At 38.7% G+C, this 20,906-nt stretch overlaps 1 protein-coding gene across 5 annotated transcripts in view; it reads left to right on the top strand.

Moving 5' to 3' along the window:
• Positions 1 to 892: 892 nt before the first annotated feature.
• Positions 893 to 20,906, top strand: part of LOC135323459 (arylsulfatase B-like) — a 90,547-nt gene continuing 70,533 nt past the window's right edge. For 4 of the 5 annotated variants that reach the window (XR_010386067.1, XR_010386068.1, XR_010386069.1 and 1 more), the window contains exons 1-4: positions 893 to 1,216; positions 4,450 to 4,636; positions 7,054 to 7,244; positions 7,820 to 8,027. Coding sequence is in view for 2 of the 5 variants with exons in the window: in XM_064501728.1 (XP_064357798.1) it covers positions 956 to 1,216; positions 4,450 to 4,636; positions 7,054 to 7,244; positions 7,820 to 8,027 (847 nt within the window). In the remaining 3 variants the exon portion in view is untranslated. Of the gene's footprint in view, positions 1,217 to 2,114; positions 2,887 to 4,449; positions 4,637 to 7,053; positions 7,245 to 7,819; positions 8,028 to 20,906 lie in introns of those variants that run through there. The other variant, XM_064501729.1, reaches the window with a different exon arrangement.

Raw genomic sequence — 20,906 nt, 5'->3', positions numbered from 1 at the left:
TTCTCATCCATAGAAACAAAATTATATCCTAACACCCCCAGAAAAAAAGCACTGGGTCACCCATGATTTGGCTGATGGGGATGGGCAGGGGAAGGGATCAGAGCAGCAGCTGATGCTGGTACGAGCGGAAGGAGAGGCACCACGCACTTCCTGCTGCAGTAGTAGCTGCCATCTCACACTCCTCCGCTGCTTCTTCAGCGGCAGTGGCGACTTGTCTTTCCAGGGCTGTAGCACAGGTTGGCAAGCAGCAAGACGAGGGCTGTTTTGCAGCTACTAATACGTGGCTGCCCCATCTGGCTTATGTGTCAAATAAGCTCTGTGTAGTCTGGATGGGCTGCTATGGTCTTGGATACAAAGAGAGAACTGAGTAACACTCCAGCTACTTGTACGAGAATATACTGTGTCCTCTACTAAAATTGCTCTGTTGACTTTCATGGAAGCAAAAATGACGTGAAACGAAAGCTCCCACGTAGTTCCGGGGTTCCCCATGGGAAAGGCTCCACGGTCTGCAATGGAGGTCGTAATGTAGGAGTTAAAGGAAGATACAATTGGAAGAGAGCTCCAACATCACGGAGTTGAATACTCCGGTATGACGGGCAACAACGTTACAATCAGTTTTTTGATTCATTTAATAAATGAATCAACTTAAACTATACAGCATCGATCCAGGCCGGTACTGCAAAACCTCCCTATCCTGACGGTTAGAAAACCTGTTTGTGGCCTAAATTACGGCACACGCCTCCGTGAAGGAGCAGGGCTGGGCCGCGGCCGCAGCCCTGCGCTGCTGAGGAGACCGCGGCGCGGCGCCACCCCGCCTCCGCCCCCGGCGGGCGGACCGGGGGCGCTCCCCGCGCCGCGGCCCGGCCCCGGGGCGGGCTCCGCTGCCCACTCGGGGACGGCCGTGGGCGCCCGGCCCGCCCGGCGGCCCAGTTCCTGGTTGCGCGGGCGGGCGGCGATGGCGCGGCGGGCGGGCGGCTGGCGGCGGCTCTGCCTGCTCTGGTGCCTTCTGCGGCTGGCGGCGGCGCGGCGGCCGCCCCCGCACCTGGTGGTGGTGCTGGCCGACGACCTGGGCTGGGGCGACGTGGGCTGGCACGGCTCGGCCATCCGCACGCCGCGGCTGGACGCGCTGGGGGCGGGCGGCGTGCGGCTGGAGCGGTACTACACGCAGCCGCTGTGCACGCCGTCCCGCAGCCAGCTCCTCAGCGGCCGCTACCAGGTGGGGCGCGGGGGGCGGGCGCCAGCGCGGCCGCGCGGGGGGCGTCCAACGGCCGCCGCGGGCCGCCGCGGCGAGGCTGCGCCCTCGCGGAGCGGGGGGGGCCGGCGGCGGCGGCGGGGTGAGCGCGTCCCTCGCGGCCGGTTTGAAAGCTAAGTGCCGCCTGCGTGGTCGCCGGGCGCTTGCGAGCGCCTTCCCCGGCGCCGTGCCGCCGCGGGCAGCCGACGCGGACGCCTGCTCTTGGCGCGTCCCGCAGCGGAAGGCTGGAAGTCCCGACGCTCCGTGTGCGTGTGAAGCTTCGCAGGGGATGGTCTGCTGCGCCGTGCGCTGGCGGGGGGTGGCGTGAGTGACCCTCGAGGGGGTCCCGAGGGAGAGCCCTCCCTCCCCCGGGTGAAAATCCAGCCGCAAAGAGGTGTGAACCCGCCGGCTGTTCAGGGGTGCATCCGGTGTGCTTTTCGTCAGGGGAGGTTTGACATAACTGCTTGTCACGATCGCTCCTCACTCCTCACACTCTTAATTCGCAGGCTTTTCACTGGTCTTCCTGGTGCTGTACTCTGAAAGGGTTAAATAAAACATACTGCGTTAACAGCTAATTGATGAAGCATTTTCCTATTGTTTGGTATTAATACTATGTGTAGTTTGGCCTTCCTTTATCTCACTTAAAGAAACACTTGGAGGAAGGCTCTTTATGAAGATGAAGCGTATTTACATATAAATAAACCATCTGTACTGCACTTTTTTGTTTGCTGGCTTAAAAGCTGACTAAATGTGGGTCTGTTGCAGGATGCTTTGCTTCAGAAAAGTAGAGGTGTGAGTACACTTCAGATTAAAAGACATGGCAGTGTCTTTTGAAAAATATCTCTGATATTGTCCTCTACCGTTAGGCACTTAATTGGCTAGGCATGCAAGATCCAGCCATAAGCAGCAATGTGTGTTCAGTTTATGCAACTTATTTGCATACATCCTAACCTGTACATCCTCCTTTATATGATGCCATAGGTGTGCCCCTCGATGGGGTGCAGACAGGCTGCACCTTAGTCTGGTATCTAGCTGCTTTGTAGTCTATGCTCTCAATTTTCCTTTTCTTTTTCAGCTGCACAGCTGTAAGAATCAGACTTCGTCATGCTGCTATACTTTCTTATTCTCTTGCTTTCCCCCTCCTTTTTATAACAACTTTAGCAAAAACAGGGAAGGAAAAAATATAGCAAGGACAGAAAGAAGGAACTGACAAAGGATTAAGTGTATTTCAGAAACTTCCCCTCTCTCTCAGAAAATCCTACATGTGTGTGTTAATCATAGTGATTTGTCAAGGAAACTGTTCAGAATGAAAATAAATGGTTTCCTGTACTAGTGGATATGTTTTATCTCTTGTTCTCTCAGAAAGACCATTGCAGATGACACCCTTCTGTAGCAACTTTGGTTCTGTTCCTAGAAACCTCAAGAGTCCATACTAAAGAATAGGAAGATATAGTTGATTTTTTTTCCCAACTCTCTCAAAATTTTTATGTAAACAACCTAAAATAATGCTTTACTTTATTTTGACTGTTTCTAGAATACAATTTGTACTCTAACCTGCTTGTCTAGAAATGGTTCATCATTAACTGGAGGTTCTGCACTGCTCTTAAAAGTGGAAATTGGAAACGTTCATAGATCAGTCTTGATTTAAATTCATGGTATGCATCTGACTCGATAATTTAATCATTTAGTGTTGACCTTGTTAAAATTGAGTAAAATAATATTAGAAAATGCAAGTAACTTTATATAAAACTGAGGAGATATTCTATGCAGGAAATAATTATGTAGCAAATGTCCACAATTTTGTTTTGTTTTACCATCGATATGATTAATGTTTGCTCTGAGATTTAAGAAAGTAACGTAAATCTGGTCCTCTCCAAAGCTGAAATTTTGATAAGCATCTTCCTCTAAATGAACAAAGAAGAGCAAAGGTATTGATTTATGAAAACTATAGACTTTCTCTTATTCTCCTCTCCTTTTTGCCTTCTAGAGATACTGGAAGAAGTTACTATGCTTTGTTAGTTTGTGTCTTTCACTATATTAAAAATATTTTTGTCTTTTTTTTTTTTTTTTTTAAGAAGACTTTCTTTTTTTCCCCCAACTCCAATTTGGGAGAAAATTAATAACTTGTTAACTTTATGAGGGCCTGCTTACCCATGCAGTTGAGATCAAGGCTCATTTGGTTTAAAAGTGAATTCAAAGTGATGCTAAGTGATGCTTTCAAAGTTAATCATGTGGCTTGCTAGACTGAAGTGCATAGTGTAGTTACAAAATCAGCTGTCTTGTGGTCCAGGGGATCCTGGAAATTTTGTGCTTTAAAAAAGACTGATTACTGGAAATAAATAAGATATTTAAATCTGTCTGTCTGTTTTCTGTCTTAGGTTTAGGATGATTGTTTTGTTTTTTGGGAGGGAGATAGGGGAGTTGACAAAAGTAAGTTTATAGTACACAGTAGCTGAAGTATTTCTTGCGTCAAGCAAAATGCACTACTTGGAGTATCATATCAGTAATACTTTTGTAAAGGTATACCGTAAGTCACTTTTTAAGACTGGAAACTTACGTGGAGCTATTACAAGTCAGACCTAGGCTGTATCTACAACTTGCTTTGTCCCTGGTATTCAAATACTTATTCTTAAAGTGCTCATGCTTACTTTAAGTATGTAAATGCATATATAAATATGTGTATATATCATGTCCATTTAGAACAGTAGTGCAAAAATTTGCTTTCCTGGCCTTTATCATCCTTTCATCCAGTGACTATTCTCAGATATGGACAAAAGTTCTGCAGCTTCAACTGCAAGGCTCTTTTTTTTTTTTTTTTTTTTTTTTTTGTCTCTCTCTAGTGCCACTTGAAATTTCTCATTCCATGTTGAGATGTTGCCCTTAGCCTTCAAACAGACTGTAATGGTAGTTGCCACCTGTCAGATTTTTAGATGAAAACATAGGAGGCTTTATTTTTCATTACACTTAATTTGCGCCTGGAAAGATCTCCTTGTTAGCAGCTGCAGTACTATTTCGTTATCTTCCTCTGTACTCCCCCTGCCCTGCACCCTTGGCTTCCTGTACCTCCTCTGTGGTACATCTGTGAAAGCAGGAGCCTCTAAGACTCATGCTAGCTTGCTCTGCTGTTTTGTTTCTTTCCGCACCTGCTTTTATACTGTTGCCTACCTGAATGTGTCATTACCTTGTAACTAATATTTGTTCTTTCTTTTTCCTACTAGATCCACACAGGTTTACAACACCAAATAATTTGGCCCTGCCAACCCAGCTGTCTCCCCCTGGATGAGAAACTCCTCCCAGAGCTACTTAAAGAGGCAGGATATGTTACTCACATGGTGGGGAAGTGGCATTTAGGGATGTACAGAAAAGAATGCCTTCCAACCCGGAGAGGATTTGATACTTACTTTGGTAATGATTAGATTTAATGTGGATAATACAAATAGTGTTAAAAATAAGGAGAAACTGCTTGATTCTTCTAAGAATAGTAGATTTACTGTTAGTGTGTCCTTAAATGAATACTTGAGCATGCCTGTTTCCAAAAGGAATGAAAATGCCATAGTTATTGAATTTAGCAAAGAAAGTATTTCTCTTTTTAAGATCCACATCTAATTTGATTTCGTGATATTTAGGAAATTCAAGGTGTGTTATCAGTATGTTTTCTAGAGGCGTCTTTAAACTGAACTTTTGCATTAGATCAGACAGTAGACATTACTTGTTCTGTAAATAATAAAATACTTCCAATAAGCCAATCTTTTAAAAAGAGAAAGAGAAATGCGCTTTATACTATGCTCTGTTTATGCTTTGGTAATAGAGCATCATTTCTTTTAAATGGCTTTCCCAGAGCTTGTGGCAAAGAAGGTAGTGTAAGAACCTCTATAAAACAGCATCCAAAAAGCATATTACAAGAACTCCAAGTTGTGAAGTCAAGCACTTGGGTTAAAAAAAATCAGAATTAGATTGTCTAAGTGTGAGTGCATTACAAAGCAACTTGTAACTACATATGATTTGTTTTTCCTCTCTCAATGCTCCTGCCCCAGTATTGCCTGGGGGTCTAATAGTTTTGCACAAGTATCATAGATGTTATGTGAATCAGGTAGCCTGTAAGGCATCTCTTCCCATTTGGTACTGAATATAAAGTTGTTAATCCCCACTTGGTTGTTTTCAGGATGCTTTCATCGAATGGAATATTTCAAAACAGTTGAATATCTTCAAAATAATTTTGTAAAATGGTGTAGTACTGCTGCCCAGTTTTACAGCTGATTAACTGAGATGCAGAAAAATTTAAACTATGCTTACTGAGGCCCACATTCCTCTTGTCTAGCTTCAGGTATTTAGGTGAAGAGCCTGGTTACACTATGTTCCCTTTATAGATAGCAGTGATCCAGATTTTAGGTGGAAGAACTGTTCCCTTTGATTATCTCTTTTGACTGTTGAGGGAGCTTGGGGCTATGGGTTCATGACTGAGTTAAGTTAATACAGGTGAGTTGTTGCTGAAGGGTGTGTGTCCCTGCCCTCTTTGGCTGCACGCTCCCATCCCGTCAAAAGAGACAGTGCTTTTCCTGGCAGTGTAGACTGAGATCAGCTTAAGCTGATCATGAAATCTCACCCTGGGAGGGAGCAGGCTCTTAATACAGGGGCCTAGGCTAGATCTAAGTCGGCATGGCGATTGGCTGCCCAGCATGACACTGATGGAATTATTTTTCATAGGACATAGTGTTTTAATATCCTATTACGTTCACATAATTCCAGTAGGTATTGTTTGCAATTAGGGGCATTTGGTTCTTCAGCAAACTTGACACAGTATGTCTCCCAGTGGGCACTCAAAATAGGGAAAACGCTACTTGTGTCTAACTGAGTATGTTGATGTAGGCAGTCTGCACACAAAATCACTGTGGTTTGAAAGAAAAGCTATTTTTCTTCTAAAAATGTATAAGAAGTGTATTTCAAATAGTACTTCTTTCCTTCTGTGCATATTTTGTTGCACAAATAACTGTACTTGAAGTGGCTGAATAAAAATTCGAGTCCCTCTATTTTGGAGCTTTGTCCCTAGTTTTAGTTTGGGTTTGCAGAACTTTAGAATATAATTTTGTGCGATTCAGCTGTTTTTTCAGGGTATTTAAGAAGGATAAAATGTGAAATCTAATTTTAAAATTAATAATTACTGAGATTCTAAGGGTTTTGAGGAATTTTGTTGCTGGTCAGTAAAAAGCAAAGGTACTCAAGACTTAACAGAATGGGCCTTGATAGAGTAAATCTTTACTAGAATTTTTGTCTGTTTGCTTTGGAGATCTTTAAATAATACTGTCTCTTTTCACCAGTTGGTGTCAGCAGCAGATCAGAAATTGCCACACAGCTGACATGAAAAATACTCTATGCTTTGATGTTGCTGAAAAAAGGCAAACGAAATAATAACGCCGAACTTTCTAATAGAGAGAAGTCTTCTGCAAAAAGCCAAATATACAAAATCATACCAGCTAAAAATCATAATAGTACCTGGACAGGTTGTTGCCCTTGCTATGAGTGCATTACTTTAATGCTAATGTCTTTGATATAAAGTTGTGGACATAGTCATTAACTATCAAAATGTTTTGTTTTGTATGTTTTGAAATTACTGTTTGTATTAACAATAAAAAGCCTAACAAGTGTTGAATATTGAGCTACTGAGTCTTGTCCAGGGATGTTACTATAGATCATCAAATGCTGGAGGAATGTTTCGGTTAAAAACCACTGAATCTTTGATGTTTATCTCTGACAATTTTTTCCTGATGCACCTGTTTATATGACACTATGTTCGTCAGTTTATTTGTCATCTTTTCCTGTTCTAGGCTATCTTCTGGGAAGTGAGGATTACTACTCTCATGACCGTTGTGTGCTCATCAAAGCAAAGAATGTAACACGCTGCGCTCTGGACTTTCGAGATGGAGAAGAAGTTGTAACTAGATTTAAAAACATGTACTCCACTAATTTATTCACAGAAAGAGCTATAGATCTGATAGCCAATCATAAAACTGAGAAGGTACAGTCAGCAGCTGTCACTTTATTTGATAACTTTAACACTAAAGAATATTTAGAATAATGTTAATAAAATATTAATGCAGAGACCTGTGCTTGTGCTGTAAATTGAGGCTTTTCAGCAGGACAGAGGACAACTAAGTGTGAGAACTAGTGCTTACAAAACTTGCCTTGTCTCCTGTCAGAATCCATTTTGGCTGTGAAATCCTGGCCTGCTGCCCTTCTTCATTTGATTTTTATTAACACAGGTCATGGCAAATGAGTTTATAGAAACGATTTTGCACGTAGCTTTGTCTCCTAAAAAGAGAATAGAAAGTTTAGTGGGAGAAGAGTCGCAGAAATAAACTCTCTTAACTGTGATTATGAAGAAAAGATGCACCTGATGTTTTTCACAGTTCTGCATAAATTGTTTATCAGAGTTTGAGTAGTTTATGCTTAGGGCTTAGGAGAGAGAAGTCTAGAAGAAATGAAACCACAGTTCCTGTACCTTTTGATGAATGATGGCTGCTTTTGCTGTAGTAACTTTTGTATTTAATGCTTTACATTCAACTAATTTATGTTCTGTCCCTTCCACCCCAGCCCCTCTTTCTCTACCTCGCTTTTCAGTCTGTCCATGAACCTCTTGAGGTCCCTGAGGAATACATGAAACCATATTCCTCCATTAAGGATGAAAAGAGGCGCCATTATTCAGGAATGGTGACGCTTATGGATGAAGCTGTAGGAAACCTTACTGATGCTCTGAAAAAATACAATCTTTGGGATAACACAGTTCTTGTTTTCTCTACTGGTAAGTTTAAATATTTTTCTAGTAAAACCTTTGATACAGTGTCCAACCAGCTGAATGCAGAGAATTCTCACCCCTCTGTTTTTCCTCAGTGTGTTTTGTAACTACAGAAAGGCTGGTGAAAATAAAACAGAACTTTATTCCATAAGGAACAGTTTCTCTCCCTCTTGCTTCTGTGGCTATCTTAACTATGAGTAAAACAACTCTGAAGGAGCGTCTGTGGATATGGAGGATACTCCTATTGGAGTTAAAAACAGCATTGTAAAAGCTTTGAGAACAATGGTGAGTTGTACTTGCCATTGTAGTTGGTGAGTATCTGTCAGGAATGAACCCTTACCGAAACACAGCTACCAAATTTGTTTGTACTGAGCTATAGGTAGCTGTCTGATCAGCCTAAAAATTGCCTCCTGTTGTATGAGAGACAAATTGCCATGCAGCAAGGACTTTGAAGCCCGAGCTTTTTCTCTTACTTACATGTAATATCTCAAACAAGACAAAAATTACATATTTCACTGGCATCTTACTCCCTGGAAGCAAAGGCCTATTAATAACAAGTTTAATATTTGATGATACAGCGTAGGTTGCCAAATTACAGTCTAAGTTTGTGTATATATTAGCAAGGTGGAAACCTAATCCAGTTTCTCGATTATTAGGATGTTAGGATAATGCAGATAATGCATTATAAAGCAATCTCCTTTGTTTCCAGATTAGTAATGAAACAGAACCTTTTTGAAATAGAATTCAGGAAAATAATTGTTCTTGTTTGGTTGGGAGTGGGAAATAACCTTCCAAAGCTGACAATTGCTCTTTTGTCCAGGCTTTACTATTAGGGCTATCAAAATGGCAAATTCATTTTCTGTGAACACTTAGGGGAAAAAAAAATTGACGAAAATGCAGTGATGTAATTTGAATTTGCCAGCTGCTTTGTATAGCCTTTGGAATTTTATTTTAAATCCAAACTTGTTTGCCTTGTGGTGTTACGTTAGCGTTCAAGTTTTGATTCTAACGGGTTTTGATAACTGTTCTATGAAAATGCCTGTTTCTGTTTATGATGTTTTCATATTTAGAACTGAAAGTAAGCAAAACCATGTGGAAAATTATAGCAATACTTATTCCATATGGGAAAAATTCCAGTTTTTGCTGATGCGGTCCTGGTATAGTTATTTCAGTAACATTTGTTCAGTGCATTATGGAGTAAAACTAAAGACATCTGAGTTGGAAGCACAGATTATCACTTGATTAAAAAGACAAGTTTATTTTTTGTTTATAAAACATTGGTTCTTTCAGTTACAATATACCCTGCTTTTAACAGTAGTTATCTATATAATCAGTTACACATACATTTCAAGAAGAGTCCGGCAGTCAGGAGAATCCGGTATCTATCCTATCTAATGGGACATTTAAACTGCCAGGAGTGGAATTTAATATGATTGAAATGCAAGGAAATTGGGCCTAGATCAGGCAGATCACAAGGCAGTGATTCATTTTTTCCAGTCTTCTCACTTCACTTCACGCAACTATTCTCTACAGGCATAAAACATTGTATGCATTAAAGACTTGGTTTCCAGAAAACAAATGTTGAAACCATTAAGTATTTGAAGGAAAAAAAAAAAGCATAAAAGCTATTCAACTTTTCTATATTATATTCATAGCCTTTTCAGATTATATGTGTTTCAAAATGGGCATTAGAAATTGGATTGAAAAGAAACACCAGAGGGTCTACAGTTTGGTGTCTTGTGGAGACAGTGGTGCTGTGTGAGATCCCTCTGCAAGTTATTTGCACCGCTTTGAAGTCCTTTGTAATTGAGAGTGTTGGTATGCACTGGTAGTTAGAATACGGGTATGAAGTTACAGTATCGTATTGCCTAAAGTAATGAGTGTGGGAATTAGGTCTACTCTCTTGCTTGAGATGATTTAAATTTCTCTTTTAAAACCCTCACTCCTATATACCCTAAATCTAGGTCTTTCCAGTCTTCCTTGGTATGTATAACGAAAGTATAATGAAAATACGCCTTCCTTTCTGTGTCTCAGCTGTTTTACACCTTGTCTTCTGCTGCTTACTTCATGCCAAGGGTAGATTATTTTTTTCCTTCCCTTTTTCCCCAGTTGTCTTCTGGCATTCATCTTAAAGTTTTTTTTAGCCCTTGAAAGTATGCCTTCTTGGAGAAGCTGTGCACCCCCCCCCCCCCCCCCCCCCAAAGTCCCAAGTGCCCTAGTAGAACCTGCGGACCCTCCTCTTGCTTGGTACGACAAAAGAGGCAAATTTTCCTGTCGGATTAGGAACTCTCTTCAAGATAGCTCTTCCCATGCTGTGGAGTTAAGAATCAGTAAGATCAATTTAAGGATTTAAATGAAGACTGCAACAGAGAATCTAGAGAAGTTTAAATAATATCTTCACTTTTAATGAACAGAATCTGTGTCTTCCCAGCACAGTAGTTACAGACTCAGAATCATAAAAGGTCTCTCTGTTTTGTTATAAACCTATGCAGTTTGATAACTGTAGTGTTGGAAAGCTGTAGAGGAAAGGGAGATGAAGACCCTACATTTGCAGAATGAGATTTTACTGAATTCATTACTATTCCCTGTCTAGTTTTGGCCAAAGTTCACACTTGGATATTTGCCTCTCACTGCTTCAAAATTCATAAAAAATTTTACAGTGCTTTGCCCTTGCTTGCTATACCAGCGAGTAAAACTGCAACAAGCATACAGTCTTCCTATTGATTCCTCCACTATTAACTACCATACACCAAAATTAAAGACCTTTTTAGTGGATGGTTATTGGAATGTTCTAGAACATGATTAATCTTTACTCTCATGGTAGATTTCTTTTTAAGAAACTCTCTAATGTTTCTTCCTATTTGTGTGTGTTATGGCCTAACCAGGCTTCCCTTGAAAACATGCCAGTTGGCAAGTGGACCTACTACACATTTTTAAAGGACATTGTAAAATGTGTGTAAGAACTCCAGGTCCTAATGGACTTAGTGACTTAATGGAAATGTTGGGCCAAGAATGAAGTAATCTGGTCATTAGTAAAGTCTGACTCCATCAGTATATCATGTAAATTGACATCTCTGGTGTCTTTTTGTATTTTGTACAGATATGCAAGCTATTCATGTGGGTAAGTAAGAAAAAAGATTAGACAGTTTAAAGGTATGTAGTGTTATGTTCGTGTATCAGGCACTAGCTTGAAAGTTATTGACTGGTGCAATAGAAAATAGAATTTGCTTTTATAGAGCAGCTTTTATACTTCAGATACAAGTGCTTCTATGCTAATGAAATTAGTGGTGAGAATGAAGCCATTGTCTGTTAAGTGAAGCAGACAAAATGCAGCAGTATCTTGGGTATCCATGGACTTTTGTCCGTTCGAAATCGAAAAGAATGAGACCAGAGGGTTTATTTTTCCTTTTGGAAAATAGAAGACAACATAACTATAACTTGCTTGAAGAGGACCTTGATAACCAGAGGACATAATAAGCATTGGAGTAGTACAAATTTAGCTCAGCATTATTAACATTGGCTTAGAGTCCAAGCCTTGTTTCAAATATAGACCTATGGTTTGAGGTGAGAAGTGGGGATTTGCTGTGTAGCATGTGCTTGTAGTTGTTGCAACATATTACACGTAATATGAATGGAAACTTGCCAACATTAGAGTAGGAGTGTCTGACCTGATTTCAGTTCTGTGTTAAAACTAATATCCTCTGTTTTATTTAACTTTCAGTTTTTGAGTATCCTTAAAAAAGTTTGTCATTTTAGCCATGTCTGTAATTTTCTTTTTCCTTACCATTCTTTCTTTCAATAAGTATGTTAATTCTTAAATGTGGATTAGCACTGTAGTATCTGTTAATTGCCATAAGAGGACTGTGAAAAGGTAAAATATGTAGAATCTTTCCCTCCAAGCCTTGGTTTACATTGTTAAGAGGAACCCACATAAATCCTGTCCATAATGGAGCATGTGACAGGCATGACTGTCTTCACTCCAAAAGTTAGTCTTTTTATCATGTTAGGATTATGATTAATAAGAGCACAAATTCTCTTGGACATAATTATTGATGTTTATACAATCAATCAATCCCTCTCCCCTACGCACCTAGATATTTTCTGAAACTTTATATTATCTTTTTCCTAAAAAAGACTTCTCAGTCTCTTTCAGGTCCAGCACATTGCGGCTCCTGTCTGATAAAGTACTCTCTCTCTCTCTCTCTTTTTTTTTTTTTTTTATTAATTTTTTTTCCCCCTTCTTGTTTCCAACTTCTATGTTTTGGTAGAAATTGGGGATCTGACTTACAGGATGCCCTACAGTGCCCTTCACTGGTTCCTTGAGGGCTGTTTTTGAGCTAACAGAAGGACAGATTGGTTATAGCAATTAGTATCTGATCTTGTTAGAAGAGCTGATTTTGAATGTATGATGTCAGGCACAATTTATAGTAAACCTGTTCAATTATAGATTTGAAGAGCTTTTTTAATGAGTCCTATCAGGAGATTCTAAAAGGCTCAGTGCATTGTCAGCAGGGACAGTGCCCGAGCATCTACTGCTTCCTAAAGAGGAAATAAGCACAGGTGTCTTAGCTGAAAACACCTTGAATCAAGCAAGTTATTTGAGTTTGTAAACTTCCAAATATTGCTTTTCTATCTTGATCATTGAAGCTTACTGTAATGGCAAAATGTGCACTTGATCACTGTATCTGCATTGCTCAGAATGATTGCATGTCAATTATAAATAAGGAAAGGTGCATATATTTGGTGTTTCATATTCCAGTGTTGGCTTTTAGTCTCTTCTACACATTTTTCCCATTTAAAGTGTGGGTAGTAGAATAAATATTTTAGAAATAAGACTGTCATCTCTGCAGTAGTGTTGCGTGCTACACAGGACATCTGAATTGATACCTTAAGATACAGATAAGAGTAATGAAAGGTCTAGACTATTTTTATAAAAATATATTGTAAAAAGCAAATGCTCCTATAGGTGTTACCTTTTGATGAAAATTCATTTCAGAATGAAAACTGAGAAGATATTAACCGTCAGGAGATAAATGTATTTATATTTTTTTCGTGTTTTTGAATCCTGCGGAAATCTTAAATGGTTGATAGCAAATGTTAGCTTATTTTCCTTTCCTCCTAACATAAAAAAACCCTTTCCCCTGCTTTTTCCCTGAAAAACCCAACATTCCAAAATCAGGTTCCTGAATACAGGATGACCTTGTGCCAGAGATGAGCACTTTTTTTTTTGTGCTATGTATTTAAATGTCCAATATAAGTGGAATACTCAATTTTTTTTTTTCCTGTTTCAAACAATTGCTGGTACTTAAAGTGAAATTCAGTTGTAAATGAAATTGAGAAATGAATTTTGCCCAGAGCCACAGACTAGCCATTTTTGTTTACTGCTTTGATTGAAGTATGCCCATACTTATCCCGGCAAATTCTTCCCCAGACTGAAAGGTAATGATGAATGCTGAAAACAGTTCATTTTCCATCGTAATGGCATTTAATAATTTTGCACTGCTGTCAAGAAGTTGTATGATACTATGATTGCTATTAAACTTTACTAGTTTATATCCTCAATGATAGTGTTTAAGAAACCATTAAGCTGTATGTCAGATTCTTCTACACCCATTTTGGAGCTCTGATTCAGTGATCTGACACAGGGAGAAGTCCAAAGTTTTCTCAACTATGTCATATTTAACTTGCTTACTGAAGGCATGTGAAAAGTTTATCAGGTTGTTCACATGGTTTTTTTTTAGGTTAAAATTTACCTCTGTGTCTTTTATACTTAGTGATGATGAATGGGAGTGTAGACCTGACGCAGCAGGGTCTGTAACTACTGAGATCTGTTTAATTACTGAGACTGCTTACAATGAAAGCAGTGGCCTGAAACTGTCTGCACTTGGATTGCTTCTACCAGTAAAGCTGTACTGGGGAGGGGAAAAAAAAAAAAGAATTGAATAGGATGAAAAAGTGCATTGTGCACGCAGCTGTTGTAGAGCTAGGTTTGTAGCTATTGGAATTTTGCATGCATCAAATGCATTTTTTCCATGAGATCAATTTTACTCTTTTTTTCGTACTTTAGAAAAGTCAGAATAATAAACAGACAGTTCCAGAGAGTCACAAAAACTTACAAATTGATTTATCTGCACACAACTCAGTAAAAGCATGGTACCCTGATGCAGTAAAAGTATTATGGTCCTTTGATGGAAAATAAAAGCCCTGTGCTGTATATTAAGGACAACAAAAATTACGTGAACAAAATTATATAGGAGAAAGTATGGTTTTCTGTTTATTGTGCCTCCAGTAGAAAGGCTTTCAGTAGTTCTTCTATCACACAAAAAATCCATATTAAGCACTGAAATTATAATACTGCATAAGCACTATAAAGACACTTTTTGTGTGGCTTTCCTTCTGCTTATACTGAGCCATCAAGATTACTCTTTACACTGAGAGTATACAACTTCATACTGAGCAGATGTTTTTTCATCAACTCATCTCAGCCAAACAATTTTGGTCCATTTCGTTGGAAATGTATGTTTCCTGTTAGCCATCAGGGGGAGCGAACTTACATTTCTGCCACATTTGTAGAACAATTGGAAAATACAGCAACAAATGGATCTTTCAAATGCGGTGTGGGGAAGAACTTGAGTTCAAATTAAGGGCAAAGTTATCCTCTAATTCATGCTGTGAGTAGCTTATCCACAGTGTAGATCTCTGCTGTGTATTCTGTACTTTTTTTTTATGAAACCTCAATGGGAGTTCTGTACTTGGAACATGTACAGAATAAGCATTATTCATGCTGTGAAGATCAGAGGGGAGAAATTTTCCCCAAATGTGATCCTTTACCACTGTTATCGACAGTGCTCTCTGTTTAACTCTGAGTCACAATCATGAGCTTAAATCACACAAAGGAAAGGCTCTGAAGTCCTGTTCTGTGACCTAGACTTTCAGCAAGAATGTTGGAGGTCAAAAATGAGATGCATTTACAAAGCTGTGCATTGAAGCTGTCTAGTGCTTGCTCATATTGTGTCTGGCACTAGTCAGTGCTATTTAATTCTCTTTCATAAATACTAAATTCACCCACAAAATTAAAAAGATTAAAAAAACCTAAACTGCATGCTTATATTGTTGATATTGGCAGCGGTTTGTAGTGTTTCATCCAAACTTTGTGTACTAGAATCCTGCATGTAGACTTGACTCATACTTACATCCATCATCTCATTTTTAAATACCTATTAAATGGTATTTACTGGTATCATGTCTGTTAAATAGGATTTTTTTTTTGAAGTGTTGTATCAGTGTTGCTTGTAGTCCTCCTTCTTTGCTTTTTGTTACCATGAAATTGTGGAGGCATTCAATAGTTCAACAGCATAAAAAGCAAAATCATATAAAGCACAGCATTTTACATTATAGAAAGGAGGTGTCAGTGCCCCATGTAGCCTGCTGCAGTTTGGCTATTCTTTAGAATATAGTCTTCCCTTCGGAAACAGGGAAAAGCAAGAAAAGTGTAGGGATATGGTTTTTTGTTTTTGTTTGTTTTGTCATCATCCCCCTGCTCCCCCCCTGCCCCAGAATTCTCTTTTTCCCATCCTGTGTCTTTGTCTAAGGTTGTTTGCATGTTGCTTGTGGTTTCTTTTACTTTTCTTTTAAGCTGAGAATCTCAGAAATTTGCTTTATGGAAATATTGTAGATAAAGTGAGTCGCTCCACTGGCATACTATGTTCTCAGTAATACTGAGACACTGACATTACTAAACTTGCTTCTTAAACTTTGTAGGTTACATATGAAATACTTTCAGTTACTTGCAATATACTTCCCAGTCCTGCTTCAGTGTGGATGGACCCTCACACTGACCTCTGTATGGATCTGATTAGATATAAGAACATGCTTGCTTGTAAAGCCCCAGTCCTGCAAAAGAACGCTGGATGTGTAACACAGAACAAATGCTTACAGAATTAAACTGCTGGTGAATTGGATATGCCCTCTTATTCCTGCTCTTTTTCTCAAAGGATAATAGTAGAATATTTAGCCGCAAGAGCTAGGCTCTTCCTTAATATACAGTTATGTAATTGGTCTACATAGGGCTTTATTCTTCGTTTCTTAAGTCATTTTGTTTTGTTTCAACCGATGTAGTGCTACTGGGTACCTGGTATTAGCAGTAACAAAACCTGAAAGGTTTTAAATCTAATATGAATCTAAAGCAGAAAACAGTTTTTTAGAGGTAGGGGCAAGAAAAGGGGGAGGCTGACTACTAGTGCTACAGAGGAAGAAAGCTGACCTGCTACTGCTGTGTGATCCAGGTGTCTGGGCTGTGGCCCTGTTTTCAATTCTCCCCCCTTGGCGGCAGCAGCAGTAATTCAGTTCTCTGGGCTGACTGTAGCAAATAGAAGGAGACGTCCTGCAGTTTTGGCAGTTAGTTGTTTTTTGCTCGTTTCAGCGAAGAGGGAGCTTAACTGATGGACACGTTCAGGGGAAGGAGGGAAAGTGGACCTAACCCTCAAGGCCCTAGTTGGATGATGCCTTCCTGTAAGATCTGGTTTTCAGAATGTCCTCGGATTTCAGTACAAAATTACTAATATTCTGTTTAGTGATATGAGCTGTATGTAGCCCAATTATTCCTGAAAGGAATATTGACAAACTTAGGTCAATGCAATGTCACACAAAAGAGGGGAATCTGTAATAGCGTAGCAGGATAACAAAATGCCTTTAGCTCACCTTGTGTCTCTTGAGGCCCGTGTAAATATTTAACCAAAAAGGAGTCAAGCTCATCACTAAAAACTATTATTCTTCTCTTACTAGAAGCAATTGGCTCTGTTGATTGTAACTTGTGTAAAGTTCTCATGTTGCTGCTGAGGGGAGTATTTGAGGTCTTTTTGGTTTCCAACTGTGCATATTCTGTGAATGCTGTGCAGTATAAAAGATAGGAGGATTTTCTAAAAGCCTTTTGAAAATTAAAATGAGTCTAGTTAATTGATGGCCTCTTCTTGATGTGAAACAGAGAAAGAAATTGGTCATGGCACGTTGTCATTGATTGTGCCCTTTCTGATATATCTCAACTCTGTTTTAGTTTTAAAAGTTACTTTAATCCACAACAACTAAGCAGTACTGGGAGTAGCAATTATAGAATGAGAACATTTCTACAGCTGTACTGTTATCTTTATTAGGATATACTGTGTGGTCTTTCTGAGACAGAGTAATCAAAAAACATTACGTGGAAGAGGCTTCAAACTGACAACTTCTTGTAACTCAGAACATTAACTGAACACAGTCATAAAATACATAAATTGTTAAAGGAATTATAGTCACTACTATTTAAGCTTGAATTGCATTTGATTTTTAGAATGCTGTATTAGAAGATCAGATAGAACAAATCAAAAACTCAATATTGTGAAACAAATACAGAATTATCAAATGAGAGAAATAAGTAACATCTTTAGACATCCATTTCAGAGATTCATATTGTTTTGGATTAGTGAGATAAAAATGGTTGGAAAGGTGTCCTCAGTCCATCATCCCCTGTAGTTCCTCCTCTATAATAGGAATTATGCTGCCTGGCTGACAGTAGCACTATAGTAGGGTCATTTTAGATGCTATGAGATTCAGGATTAGAAGAGAAGTACTTTTCTGTTGTTGTCATTTACAATTTATTCTAAAGTCTCCTAATGTCATCTTCTTTTCTTAGTTTTCTAATATGATACTCTCAAACTGATGTGAATAGGAAAGGATCTTTACTTTTTTTTTTCTTTACAAGGTTCTTTGTGGTTGGTATGTTCAGGCTTTTTTCAAAAGCCCAGAATGCAGTAGCCTAACAAGAAAAGGAAAAAGGTCCCCAAAAGTGTGAGTTTGTTTTTAAGTTTTCATCATTTTAAAGCCCATTTTATTTTATTTTATTTTTTAGAAACTTACTGGTTTGGGCAACTCTGATCTTTGACTCAGTTTCCGTACCTCTTTGCTTTGGAGCAGGGCTGTGCCTCGAGTGTTTGTTGAGCTCAGTTTTTGCACAGTGGAAATTTGTCAGTAACTTGAGGAGAGAGAAGGAATTTGCTTTTTCCCTATTTTGCTAGGACCTGCTGGGTGCTGGGGTGGCTCTGGATTTCTCTCAGTTTCCTTGATTGCCCATCTTAAGTACCCAAATGTTAAAATATCTTTCACTTTCTGTGGGAGACTGTCTCCTAGCATAAAAGCTTAGAGAAGCTTTAGGCTGAAAAAGCTTTCTCTGTTTTTCTTTACTCTTGCTTTGTTACACACCTTGAAGTACTTCTTCCTTGTCCAGTAGATTGTTTTAGACTACTGTCATGAATTTACAAAAATATCACATACTATTAAATCATCAGATACTATTAAAGGTACCAAATTTTAAGAAGTTACCAAATATGTGCCATCTTCCCTTTAACTAGTTTCTTAAAAGATTAGTCAAGGAGATAGCTACAGCATCCCTCTTGTATATTGCCCTTATTCTTTAAGAACCTACATTTCTCATATAGCTGAACTTTTGAACTTTGAATATACAAGGAAAAGAACAGTGCTTTTAAAATCACAAGGAATCACTTTCTGAAGTGAATACATGCTAATCTGTCAGTTAGACCACTAATATTTTCTCTTTTAATTTCCGCTGTCGTCGTGTTTTCTCAGAATAACTTGATTTAATATTGTGAAATATCATAAAAATTATGGTGGAAATACTTAAATCCATTTAATGAAATACTGACATACAAAATTATAAATCATGGTTTAATAGAAAAAATGTGAATAGACAGAAGTTTGAGATTTTATATATATATATATATATATAAATTTTTAGGTTTCCTTTGTAACTGATTAATGTTGTCTGGAAGCTCACAGAAAGTTTTCATATTTATCTGAAAACATTGCTTTTCCAACACAGTTACCATATCAATATTGGACAGCCCTTGCTTTCAAGAATAAATATAGAAAGACAGGGAAAAACTATCACTGACTGACTTAGGAAAGAAAAGTACAATATTGTCTGGTCTGGGTTAAGAATTTGGAAGAAGCTGCAAATGTTACAGAATGGTCTTGGTTGAATAAGTAGTATCTGAAAAACATTACTGGAATCCTTGCTGTGTTGTTCTGAAGCTGTTTGCCTTTTTGCCATTTGTTTTCATACCTGTGTGTTCATACAGACTATAGTTCAGATAGTACCTCTGTTCCATATGCTTATGCCTATTCCAGAATTAGAATGTATGCTCCCAGTGAATGTGGGAGTGAAGGCTACTGTCTAAAGAAAAAACTAAGAATCCTTCCAAATAAAAGGTCAACATGATTGTCATTTACATTCTTCTCTCTCTCACTATCACTTTGTATTATTCTTATGCGTGGTAGATAATAGATCTGTATTTGTGAAAGATTTCACTTGAACATGGGTTAAGTAAGATTTTTCACTGGCTTAATTCATAGGAGAGCAAACCCAGTAGACTCTTAGAATATAGATATACTAAATGCCTAGTAATTCATACTTTTTATGGGTTTTGAGTTTAAAAAAAAAAAGCCCCAGTTAACATGCAGGAATGTTAGTTACTCCAAATTACAAATATTTAATAGTAAGATACTATTAAACATATGTTGACTTTAAAATGAAAAAAAAAGGTGATATCCTAGTTCTGTGAGGTTTTTTTTCTTCCTCTGGGTTTTCTTGATCGTCTGTATTTCTAAGAAAAATTTAGAAGGGATTTAAGCTTTTCATGCCCTGATGTACAAATAATTATCTCTGGGAGCTGCAAAAAGACTCCTCCTATGATCAGTGTAAGGATTTGCACTTTTCTTTGAAGCACTTGTAGCTGCTTCAATGTGCTTCTGGACAGAAACTTCTTTACTGAGTGGTTTCATCTTTATGACAATTCAGCTTAACTACTCAGCAAGACAGAAGAGGAGGTTTGTTTTGGTCACTGAGTATTAGTGTGTGATAGGCAAAATACAGGTAAACCATGACTTTTGTCCTGAGAAAATGTATGGGCTGTCTTCTGAAAGAGAAAGATGCAAAATAAATCATGTTATTTATCTGGCAGGATAGGATAAGAATTTTTTTAATATGCAAATCTCCATTGTCTTCTGTATCTGGCAGTGCCTAAAAGAATTAGTTTTTCTCAATAATCCAGGACAGTAGTTTTGCAGAGGGGGAACACTGTTGTATGTGTGAGAATCAACGCATATGTGAAATGCAGATGAGGTTGTGGAGGAAAAGATGAGGAAGGGCAAGATTATTTCTGTAAGTCCTTTGACTGAAGATTGATGAAAGAAATCAATTTGGATGAATAGGAAGAGATAAAATGTGCAGGGTTTAGAGGTAAAGATGAGCTTTAGTTTTATGAGGTGGAAAGGAGACCCTGGAGGTATTTGTGAAGACGTGATCAGATGAATGTGCCTTGAAGTGAAGAACAAGAAAAGGGACTAAGTTATAGTAGGAGATCTTGAGGGATGTAAAAAAAGAATAAATAGGTTGCTTCTTTAAAATGTTGATAGGAAGCTGGAGGATGCGAGATTTAGAAAATGCCCGGATGTGTAGGCTCAAGTAGTAGGAACTAAACGATGTCACCCATGATACTGATCTAGATTTTTGGCAGGATGTTGCCACGCTAAATAGCAGCCATGAATAGGAGGTGCAGAGAGGATGTTGTAGCATAGATGAGGAAGTCAGCTTGGACCATGATAAAATAAAGTTTTTAGGAAACAAGGTCTCTTTTTAAAGGAAACAAGGTCTCTTGGACTGAGGTACAGGATTTAGAGATGAGGGTCCAAAATAGAATGTTTGCCTTCCTAACTCTTGGATAGACGTGGAGATTAAAATGGCACATGTGTCTGAGGTTACGAGGGGATGGGGGGAACACCCCTCAAGAGCACCTTTGCATGTCAGTCCGCTTGGAAAATGGTAAAGGAAAGAAG

The sequence above is a fragment of the Dromaius novaehollandiae genome, chromosome Z (assembly GCF_036370855.1).
Source record: "Dromaius novaehollandiae isolate bDroNov1 chromosome Z, bDroNov1.hap1, whole genome shotgun sequence".
Taxonomy (NCBI): domain Eukaryota; kingdom Metazoa; phylum Chordata; class Aves; order Casuariiformes; family Dromaiidae; genus Dromaius; species Dromaius novaehollandiae.
The sequence above is the reverse complement of the archived record's forward strand: the minus strand, read 5'-3'. Positions and strand labels throughout refer to the sequence as shown.